The sequence below is a fragment of the Triticum aestivum genome, chromosome 5A, assembly GCF_018294505.1.
Source record: "Triticum aestivum cultivar Chinese Spring chromosome 5A, IWGSC CS RefSeq v2.1, whole genome shotgun sequence".
Lineage (NCBI taxonomy): Eukaryota > Viridiplantae > Streptophyta > Magnoliopsida > Poales > Poaceae > Triticum > Triticum aestivum.
The window spans coordinates 529,780,135-529,789,144 of record NC_057806.1 but is presented as its reverse complement, the minus strand read 5'-3'; the positions used below and the strand labels follow the sequence as shown (position 1 = coordinate 529,789,144).

The 9,010-nt window shown below is 41.5% G+C and overlaps 1 protein-coding gene across 2 annotated transcripts; it reads left to right on the top strand.

Moving 5' to 3' along the window:
* The first annotated feature begins 500 nt into the window (after nucleotides 1–500).
* LOC123104528 (NEDD8-activating enzyme E1 regulatory subunit AXR1) lies at nucleotides 501–8,153 on the top strand. 2 transcript variants are annotated; one of them, XM_044526399.1, is made up of 14 exons: nucleotides 501–744; nucleotides 1,600–1,772; nucleotides 1,867–2,030; nucleotides 3,198–3,308; nucleotides 3,562–3,641; nucleotides 3,742–3,892; nucleotides 3,972–4,065; nucleotides 4,970–5,058; nucleotides 5,592–5,665; nucleotides 5,769–5,931; nucleotides 6,449–6,534; nucleotides 7,404–7,487; nucleotides 7,606–7,762; nucleotides 7,859–8,153. In XM_044526399.1, the coding sequence occupies exons 1-14, from the start codon at nucleotides 686–688 to the stop codon at nucleotides 7,940–7,942; spliced, it is 1,569 nt and encodes a 522-aa protein (XP_044382334.1). In that variant the 5' UTR covers nucleotides 501–685; the 3' UTR covers nucleotides 7,943–8,153. The 2 variants fall into 2 exon arrangements, with proteins under 2 accessions (XP_044382334.1, XP_044382333.1); XM_044526398.1 differs by having other exon boundaries at nucleotides 7,582–7,762.
* The last annotated feature ends 857 nt before the right edge of the window (nucleotides 8,154–9,010 follow it).

The window sequence follows — 9,010 nt, the reverse complement described above, 5'->3', positions numbered from 1 at the left end:
TACAAAGGTCGTGACGAACCAACCTGTAGTTGAGATAGTTAGGTGGACAGTGGTATCCCCAACCCACCAGGGTTCAAATCCTGGTGCTCGCATTATTTCTGGATTTATTTCAGGGTTTCCGGCGATGCGCTTTCAGTGGGAGGAGACGTTCCCGTCGATGACGAGGCGCCTACGGTGACTTCGTAAATCTCAAAATGATATGCCGGCTCAGTCTCTCGAAGGTGCTCATAGGGGTAGGGTGTGCATGTGTGCATTCATAGGGATGAGTGTATGCGCGTGTATATGAACGCTTATGTCTGTAGTGATGCTCAAAAAAAATCTTACAAAGGTCGTGCGTGTCGTGCCTGGCCTTAAGGCCTGACTTTCAGGATCTTGTTCCATGGCGAGGCAAACACGGGCCGGGCCTTTTGATCGCGTGCCGTGCCAAAAATCCGTGCCCACGGGCGGCCCGCGCGATACGGCCCATAAGGCCAGGTTTGCTTTGAGACAGGCTGAGAGATACGCGTGATCCGGCGGCCGTTCCTTGGAACTGGATGCACGCACGAGCTGGTGCAAAACGCCTGCACCCACCTCCGCATCGCGCGAGCAGCTTCACGCTAGGGAGGGAGGGGTCGCGATTCCCCACCTGGTTCCACCTCCGCTCCTCGGCCGCAGCCACAGTAGAGAGACCACCGCCTCCGCAGCCATGGCCGCCGCCGCCGCCGCCGTCGCCGAGCCCAAGACCAAGTACGATCGCCAGCTCAGGTAACGCGTCGGCCCTCTTCCTCCCTCCCTCCCTCCCTCCAGCACACCCTCGGTCACATCTCCGCGTGACTGGCGCGTAGATTCCGAGCGTTCGCCGTCGATTCGAGGGGTTTAGGGTTCTGCCGCGGATGGAATTACGCTCGGGCTCGTCGGGTTCGGGTTGGGCACGGGGCGACGTCTGATCTAGGGTTTATGCTTCCGCTGTGATTCGGCTAGCGGGTGGCCTGCTGCTAAGATTCGGACGCTGCGGGGTCTGGGCAGCTGCTGTTGTTTGGGTTTCTGAAACCGTTTTTTGGGTACTGATGACTGAGCCAGCTGCAAGTTTCCTACCCAGTTACCTGAAAAGCTGAGATGTTTAAACCCTTGGTCTGGAAATTTTGTCAAGGCGCATGAGTTTTGGTGTCTGTCACCTGTCAGCCCATCGCAGCTGTTAGTTTAACCTGCCTCCTTGTTTAATCTGGACGATTTGTCCCTTCTGATTGATCCTTTATCACATCCATAGCAATGGCGTGAGAAATTTTGTAATCGAGCTATCTATTTGGAACAAGCAATTCAGCATTATCAAAACCTGCTTATCCATGAGACCAGGATAGCAACAACATTTCCTGTTACAAATCCTTGGTGCTGATTAGTGTAAATCAAAATTATAATTCATGGCACATGCTTTACTTTATAAATTTAATATGGCCCACATTCTATTGTATGGCCTTCACCTTTCCCCCAATTATGTCTTATGCTATAGTATGATATATGTTTTATTATTATTATTATCCGCGTAAGTTACTCCCTATGAAATCTGAGGACACACATATGCACATATTGAAAGCTACATGGTGTTTCAAATGTGAATTACAGGATATGGGGTGATCAAGGACAGGCTGCACTGGAGAAGGCTAGTATATGCTTGCTTAACTGTGGCCCTACAGGAACTGAAGCGCTGAAGAACCTTGTGCTTGGAGGAATAGGGAGTGTTACTGTTGTTGATGGCTCCAAAGTCGAACAATCGGACCTGGGAAACAATTTTTTGTGTAAGTCCTTAGCTATGCAGTCCTTTCTGTTCCTGAATTCGTTTCCTAAATTGATGACACTCATATTTACTGGGAGGTCTATATTTATTTTCAGTGGATGAAGGGTGCTTGGGTCAATCAAGAGCAAAATCTATATGTTCATTCCTACAAGAGCTCAATGATGCTGTGAAAGCCAAGTATGTTGAGGAGTCACCAGCAACAATGATAGATACAAATCCTTCATTCTTTTCCCAGTTCACTATTGTCCTTGCTACCCAGGTGTGTGTTTTGGTACACTCCCAAGATAAACCGCAAAATCAGCGATTAATATGCTGGTGCTTCCTATGTAGATTTTTTTTGCTGAACGAATACTTGTGATTTCTGTGAAGCCAAAAAATTGGAGTGATTAAAATCTTGGGTTGTGGGTTAGTAAGTTTGTAGGGTCAGGGCAATGCACCAGATATTCATAAGTCATAACTGAATAACCTATACAGCTTACTTTCGATTACAAATAGTTGTATCCTGGAAAGAAGTGAATCTCTTTGTATAATTAATAGTAAAGGTCAACACCTGTCATAGCATTTTTTAAGCAGGAAAACATTTGGATTGTGGTAGGTGACTACCTGAAATTCCTGTTTCATATCAGAGAACAACATGATTTGAGCCTGTGACCACATGATATTAGGCAGTGTTTTGAAGCTGCCATTTAAAAAATTGCAAGAAGTCTTTTGTTCTTTTGGGGATATATTAATTAAAGTTAGATAAATATATTTGTCCTCTCACTTTTCATCGAACATGTTTAGAAGGCAATGCTACATTTTTGTGCAACTTGATGAAATGCCCATGTCGTGTCATGGAAGCTGTTCAACCAAATGGGATCACCATAATTCAGTGTCAAATAAGACATGAAGTGACTACTTAAGGTCAACTGGCATGGGCATTTCATCTACTTATGTAAACTACTCATAACACGGTGGTCGCACGAAAATTGTTACAAGTAAAAATGTAAGATCTCCCAACTGGTATAATTAGTTATTTTCATTTGCTACAAAATTTTATTGCACTATACATCTATTGCGGACACACACAAAAAAAACAGGCATCTGAATTACCATTAAATTAAAATTTGGTTTAATTTTCCCTTAATGATATACTAATTACTGGGTGCATAGTTTAGGGATATGGTGTGGTTCGTATACTGCCTATCTGGCCATCTTTGCAATCGATGGTTTATTGAGTAGACCGATGATTCATATTTTTGGCATGTCACTGTTAGCGCCGAACCTGTTTTACAGTTTTTATCTCCCGCACTTTGTTGAATGTAGATGCCACAAGAATTTCCAGTTTGCTGTCGAAGTCTTTTAGCCTATTTCTGGGCAAAAAACATCTATATGCAGAGTGCGCCTCTCAAATAAGGTTACTGATACCAAATTTTCACTACTGCAGCTTCCGGAGAGTTCTTTATTGAAATTAGACAGTATCTGCAGGAGCGCAAATATTGTGTTGGTTGCTGCGCGTTCATATGGTCTAACTGGGCTTGTCAGGGTCAGCATCAAGGTACTTCATATATCTATCGTAACCCCAAAAATAAGTATAGTGCCTCCATATACCAAATTATCATGATGTCATTATATCACAATTGCAAGGACTGGTAATTGTAAATTCTTGCTTGTTTGATACATTGCCACCTGAGTGGCTGATCCGGTTTAGTACTTCATTATACACCAGCATCTAACCATATTTGGGTGAAGTTATGGGCCAAATCATGTTAAGAAAATTGACCATTTTTTTTCTTGTAATGTATTATTAGGAGCACTGTGTTATAGAATCAAAACCGGACCACTCTTTGGATGACTTACGGTTGCACAATCCCTGGCCGGAACTCAAGCAGTAAGAGATATTCATTTCTCTATTGTTTGCAGAAAAAATTGTATGATAATTGTCTCATTCTCAAGGAAATATTTGTTGCTGATTTTCTATTGACTTGCAGATTTGCAAAGTCAATTGATATATGTGACAAAGATCCTGTTGTGCACAAGCATACTCCATACATTGTTATCCTCGTGAGGCTTGCTGAAAAATGGGCTGATGCACACGATGGGCAATTACCTTCGACCAGGCAAGAGAAAAGGGAATTTAAGGTACATGATCTTTTGGGTTTGCTGGCCGACAAATTGAACAGATTTCTCTGGTCGTTGACTAAGCTACTGTTTTTGCCAGGACCTAATTCGAGCCCATATGCTTAACGTAGATGAAGACAATTATAAAGAAGCAGTAGAATCTTCATATAAAGTTTCAGTAACTCCAGGAATCAGTAAGTTACTTCTACAATTACTTTTATGAATGTAACTTCAACACGATTCGCTGCTTACTTTTCTTCATACCATACATGAAAACTACTTGAATTAATGCGACTTCAACTCCGTGCTCAACATATTTAATGAGTGCAAGTGCAACCTATGTGGCAGCCCCAAAACTTCTTCACACTAAACTTTTACATATAGTCTGCATTCGGATTAGTAATGGCTTCACATAGTTTACTGAGTCTTAAACATGAATAGTTTGTGGATTTATCTAGATCAGAGTTCAGCTATCTGCTTCAGCCTTTTCTTTAGGGAAAACAGTGGGGGATGCCCCCACAGCTATTATTTTTGAGAATGCTACAGTGATCCGTGGTGGTTGATCAAAGATAACCTGCTTTGTTACAGTGTATGGTGCTGTTGCAGAGCAGCAACTGTAATATCTGAGTACCATCTGGCTATACTATAAAAATAACATTGTCACCTTATATTTCTGGTGCGAGCATTTGCTAGGTTATTCAGTCACATGCTTGTCAGTTTGAACTGTATATGAATAACAGTTCATTTTGCTGTTCTCTATCCTTTCCTTAAACAGTACCATGGCGTTGGTGTCAGCTAATATTGGTGTGCATGGTAGATTTGACAGGAAAACAATACCATTCATGTTATGTCACCTGATGGTAGCACTAAGATGTCATGAAAATAATGGCAGCCACATGCTCTGAAACGATTTATAACATGTATTGTTGAAAAAAAATCTGTCACTTACTCCTTTCACAAATATATATGCTTCATGAATTTACTTTGAAATTTGAGTAGTCCTATTTCTAGATGATGTGTTTGTTCTGTTATTTATTTGTATAGATAAAGTGCACCTGTGCAGAATTGATAGTTCTGACTCATGATGTTTTTTGCTAGGTGATGAAATCCGTCAGATAATTGATGATAGCTCCTCTGAAGTCAATTTATCTTCTTCAGATTTCTGGGTTTTAGTTGCTTCTTTGAAGGTACCTTCATTAGATAGCCCATGATTCCTTAATATCTGAACATAGTGAGGATGAACGCTAATACATTTGCCACTGCACTGTTATGTGAAATACCACTCGCTAGATACCTTTTGATGTCGTTGGCACAAATTCAGAAAGTTTCTTATGTGTGTGTGGATGGGTGCGGGGTTGCGACTTTACTCTATGATACCGATATACTTACAGCCGCATTTATGCTACAATTATTTAAAGCCAAAGGATGAAGTAGTTCTAGCTAGAAGCCTCAGCTGAAGTGGATGATAGGTGGTTCATAACTTGTTTTTTATTAGCTAAAGCCACATATGAGTTATTACTGGAGAGGCCCCATTAGAGCAATAAACCTATATGCTAGGTAGCTGTTTTAGGAAGTGAATGTATGGACTATTCAGAAACTGTCCACAACTGTTACCTGGTGAAGGCACAGGGTTCCTTTTGTACATCTTTTTGTGCAATCATTTCTTTCTTACCATGGTTTTCCATTTCTTAAGTCGCATTGCCTTCTTTCTGTTTTACAGGAATTTATTGCAAATGAGGGCAATGGTGAGCTACCTCTCGAAGGAACAATACCGGATATGACATCACTTACTGAGTAGGTTTCTTGCAACTATCATCCCTCAGGTTCAAGTTTATTGCCATAACTGTATCTTCTATTACATGAACTTTATAAAGGATCCGTTTTCTGACCAATGCAGGTATTATGTAAGCTTACAAAAGATTTACCAAGCTAAGGCTGAATCTGATTGTCTTGCCATAGAGCATCGCGTGAAGAGTATTTTGAAGCGAATTGGTAGAGACCCTGATTCTATTTCAAGGGCATGTATCAAAACGTTCTGCAAAAACACTAGAAAACTCAAAGTAAGATGTTATCTTCAGGGGCTTATATATTTGTAACTTCTTTTTCTGATCGAATATCTTATTGCATGAACCCTTGATGATTGTGGTAGATAGTTTGGTTTTATGATGGATATACCTTTCAGTGTTCTGTTATCCACTCCCGTGTTTGATGATGAATTTTAAAGTTTATTTCCATGAAATGATGTGCCAATTACTGCTCACTTATTTGTTAATCTTTTTTTAGGTGATAGGACTATTGTAGATTCTCCTCCAAAATGAGCAGATTGCACAGCACATTCAAGTCTTGTATTGGCAGTGCAACTTCTGGCTTAAATTTCTTGCTACATGTGCTAACTGTTAGCTTTTAGTTTTAAACAGTTTTGATTGTATAATAAGTACATAAATATTGTAAAAGATGACCAAAAAGTCGACCATTCTTATTGGAACCTGTTATTTATCTTGTTTCTACCTTTCCCCATTCTTGTTCTTTTGGATCAACTATATGTGCTCCCATTGTTGAGTGATTTCTGTTGTCTAGGTCTGTAGATACCGCAGTATGGAGGAGGAGTTCAGTTCTCCAGTCCTATCTGAAGTTAAAAAGTACTTCGCCGACGAAGACAGTTGGTCAGCATCTATTATTCTTATGTTTTCGTTCCATCTCTTCTGTTGTAACCAACACAGAAAATTATTATACATTTTTCACATTTCATGCTATTACTATTATGTATGTTCTGCAATATTGTTACTCCCTCCGTTCCCAATTGTAAGATGTTTAAACCTTTTTCTGAATCAGATGTATGTAGACACGTTTTAGTGTGTTTGTTCACTCATTTCAGTCTGTATCCAAAACATCTTATATTTCGGAACAGAGGTACTCCCTCCGTCCCAAAATTCTTGTCTTAGATTTGTCTAAATACGGATGTATCAAGTCATGTTTTAGTATTGCATACATCCGTATCTAGACAGATCTAAGACAAGAATTTTGGGACGGAGGGAGTACCCCCTCCGTTCCAAATTACTTGTCGCAGGTATGAATGTATCTAGATGTATTTTAGTTCTAGATACATCAATTTCTACGACAAGTAATTTGGAACGGAGGGAGTAGTATTTATCATATGCAGGGCATCTAGAACTAGGCAATTCTAAAATGCGTAGAATTTAGCTTTTTTTTTCAAAGGCACTTTGTGAAACTACTGTAATACAGATACTATGGTGGCCCTTCATGTGGGTATCTAGAGCAGAACATTTCCATTTGCTTGTTCCCAGTATCAGGCTACCAGCACGAGTTTCTTTCTTGTTAGAAGTAAATGTTCTTTCAGCCATCGTTGACCGTATTACAAAATGCACTGCAAGTTTTGTGCACACATGGGTTTATGCGCTTTGAATATTGTGTGCGACTATGTTGGAGCTGTTAGCCTCTGGTTTATTTGCATTCCTCTTTTATGTTCTAAATTTATTGGCTTCTCAAATGACAAGCGATTTTATTGATGCAGCTTCGCAATGAACTTCTATGTTCTGCTACGGGCTGTTGACAGGCTTGCTGCCAACTACAGTAGATTACCTGGAATATTCGACAGGTACATGACAAGAATGTGCATTCACTTGTGGCGATAATTGTGATATCATGCTTTTAATGTTTTTATAATACTGATTAAGCACTGGATTCACTAGTGAGATTGGTGAGGATGTTCCTAGGCTGAAGGAGGCTGCTGTCTCGGTGCTAAGTGACATGGGTTTGAAGGGATCATCCTTGTCCGAAGACCTGATTGCTGAAGTGTGCCGGTTTGCGGGTGCAGAGATTCACCCTGTCGCTGCCTTCATAGGCGGAGTGGCCTCCCAGGAAGTTATCAAGGTATGCTCCTCTCTTCACCGACCTTATCGAGCTAGCTATAACCAGGAGGATTATGTTGTTGTCTCTTACTAACAAGTTGTTTCGCTCCTTGTCCAGCTGGTGACCAAGCAGTTTGTGCCGCTGAATGGAACATTCATATTCAACGGAATCGACCTCAAGTCTCAAGTTCTGGCCTTATGACATGGCTTGGTTATCTTGTAGAGTGCTTTGGAACGGTCATCCAATTGGGTAGTAAACCTAGCTAGATTCTGCGTCACGGCCTCGGTGCATGCAATGAAAATCATTCTGTCCATTTATGTACCTTGGTACTGAGGTAGTGTAATTCGCACAGCGGCTGCAGATCAGCTCTATACGAATTCATGGGGCCCCTTCCCCCCTCTTTTGCCGTTGATACTTGTTGGCAGTGGAATGTGGGATGCTTAGTTCCTACTGGCAACTATAAATCATCTTGGCTAAGAAAATCTTTGCTTAATGACCAAGCTCAAATTCGATCATTTGTGTTGAAACATCTTTATACCCAACAGACTAAAAATGGTCTTAACTAATAATAAATAAAGGTTATAAAGGATGGGTACGAAACCTTGACTCTTCTTGATGTATCTGGCCCCCAAAAGTAGAAACCTATATTTGGGGGTTACAGCATTCATTACCGGCTGAGAGCATTACTAGTAGAACCCTCAAACCCAACCCTTATAACAGAATATTCTCCATGAACGACGTTGTCGTTGCGCGCGGGAGGTCGACGGGGCTGCCGCCGGCGACGGGGGCGACTAGCAGCGGCGGTCGCTGGCGTAGGCGTGGGCGCGGGAGTTGGGAGAATTTTTCCCTCCCGCGCGATTATAACCGCCAAATGAGAGTTGGGGTAGGTTTTGCTCCCCAACCCTTACTTTTGAGAATTGGGAGAGGGTTTGAGGGTTGGACCTTTAAAATTTTTTTAAGGGTTTGAGGATTAAGGGGTTCTAGTCTACGGCTTTTTTTCGACGAAACCTGTAAAAAAAACAGTTATTTTTAGGTGTTTGAGCGTTTGAGGGCTCTACTAGTAATGCTCTGAGAATGGTATGATCGGAGTACCTGCTGACGATAAAATGCAGCTTCAGATAGAGGAATTGTAGGCAATAGTTGTGGATCCGGAACTTCCAGAGCAAGCTCTTCTTGTGGATTCTGGCCGTCTTGAAAATCTTGATCCATCTTGCACATCATTGGTGCTGGATGTGTATGCCATCGTGGTGGTTACGTGCCTGACCGACG

Bases quoted from the DNA above. Each gene is read 5' to 3' on its own strand.
- LOC123104528 (XM_044526398.1), top strand. From the start codon at position 686: ATGGCCGCCGCCGCCGCCGCCGTCGCCGAGCCCAAGACCAAGTACGAT. The intron at 2,031-3,197 runs GTGTGTGTTTTG...TCACTACTGCAG, and splicing joins CTATTGTCCTTGCTACCCAG to CTTCCGGAGAGTTCTTTATT. The intron at 3,642-3,741 runs GTAAGAGATATT...ATTGACTTGCAG, and splicing joins CCCTGGCCGGAACTCAAGCA to ATTTGCAAAGTCAATTGATA.